At 43.9% G+C, this 1,248-nt stretch overlaps 1 protein-coding gene across 1 annotated transcript in view; it reads right to left on the bottom strand.

The window, feature by feature from the left end:
- The window catches only part of HELRODRAFT_175571 (hypothetical protein), a gene marked incomplete at both ends in the record, with an annotated part of 4,814 nt that extends 3,788 nt beyond the window's left edge, over positions 1–1,026 (bottom strand). Inside the window, 2 exons of the mRNA XM_009022992.1 lie at positions 145–309; positions 562–1,026. Of these exons, the coding sequence (XP_009021240.1) occupies positions 145–309; positions 562–1,026 (630 nt within the window). The remainder of the gene's footprint in view (positions 1–144; positions 310–561) is intronic.
- Between the last annotated feature and the right edge of the window lie 222 nt (positions 1,027–1,248).

Raw genomic sequence — 1,248 nt, 5'->3', positions numbered from 1 at the left:
TAATTCGTTAATAAATAATGATGTGTGCTTATCTGTTGGACCGAACGTTTCAATGCAAATGGGTTGAAATATTTTGCTTAAATTGTTTAATGAAACGTATTTTTCATTTTTGAAATCGGACGCTTTAAGGGCAGCAGTGCCCACCTCAACTGAAGTGTAGACGATATATCGGTCAGCCATAGTGTGGGGTAAGGTAACGTCCCAAGCCAGGGACCGTCCCTGAGCCCATGGAGTGATAGTGTAACCATCTGGCCTAAAGGCTCCTTCCTCTATTAAACCCATGGGTTCTTTTATAACCGGGATACCAGCCTTTTGAAAACATCGTACCAGGTATTCGTTGACAGCCGTATGTCTGGCTTGCCTTCCAGGACCCAGACGACAAGAAAGGCTATGGTATCCAAGTTCATCAACCCTTGCCCCACATGCGCATTCGTATTCGGTGACGATCTGGGCTCCGAGTCTCAAACCAAGGCTCACGCGAACACAGGAGTCATCCAATCTAGTGCCGCAGGAGGTGTTGGGTAGCGCTCTCAACCAGGCGGAGCCCAACTCACTTTTGACAGCCATAATTCTAGCCTTGTCAAAAGTAGAGCCATTCAGTTGCAGCCATCGATCAACTGATCTATTAAGACAGGGGGCGATCCAGTGTTTTTGCGAGGGGTTTTCGAGCGCAACCACATCTCCGTTGGTGGCGCGCCACATGTCGTATACTTGCATTCTGAAGTTATCGACATAAATCCCATCCCTCGGCAACATCAAATCCTGGAGGGCCACCGTGGCAGCAGCAGAAGCCAAAAAGGCAAAAGGTGCCAGCTCAGCCGCGGAACCCAAACCCAGGCCACCAACACATATAGGCAGCGTCCCCTGCAACCAATTTTTTTGATCGAGTTCTATGTTGAAGATGGACTGGAATGCGTCACGGAGGTGATCGTCAAAACTATTGAGGATCGAAACATCCAACAGAGGGGATGTTCTCAAAAAATAAACAAGACGAGGCAAAAAAGCAGCTTGTAATAGAAGGACCATTGCATCATGTTTATTGATGATATTTAGCCTTTGGGTGATAAGTTATGTATGTATGTATGTATGTATGTATGTATGTATGTATGTATGTATGTATGTATGTATGTATGTATGTATGTATGTATGTATGTATGTATGTATGTATGTATGTATGTATGTATGTATGTATGTATGTATGTATGTATGTATGTATGTATGTATGTATGTATGTATGTATGTATATAT

Source organism: Helobdella robusta (genome assembly GCF_000326865.2).
Source record: "Helobdella robusta unplaced genomic scaffold HELROscaffold_34, whole genome shotgun sequence".
In the NCBI taxonomy this organism is placed as follows: Eukaryota; Metazoa; Annelida; class Clitellata; order Rhynchobdellida; family Glossiphoniidae; genus Helobdella; species Helobdella robusta.
Note: the sequence above shows the minus strand (reverse complement) of the source record. Positions and strands in the feature narration are given on the sequence as shown.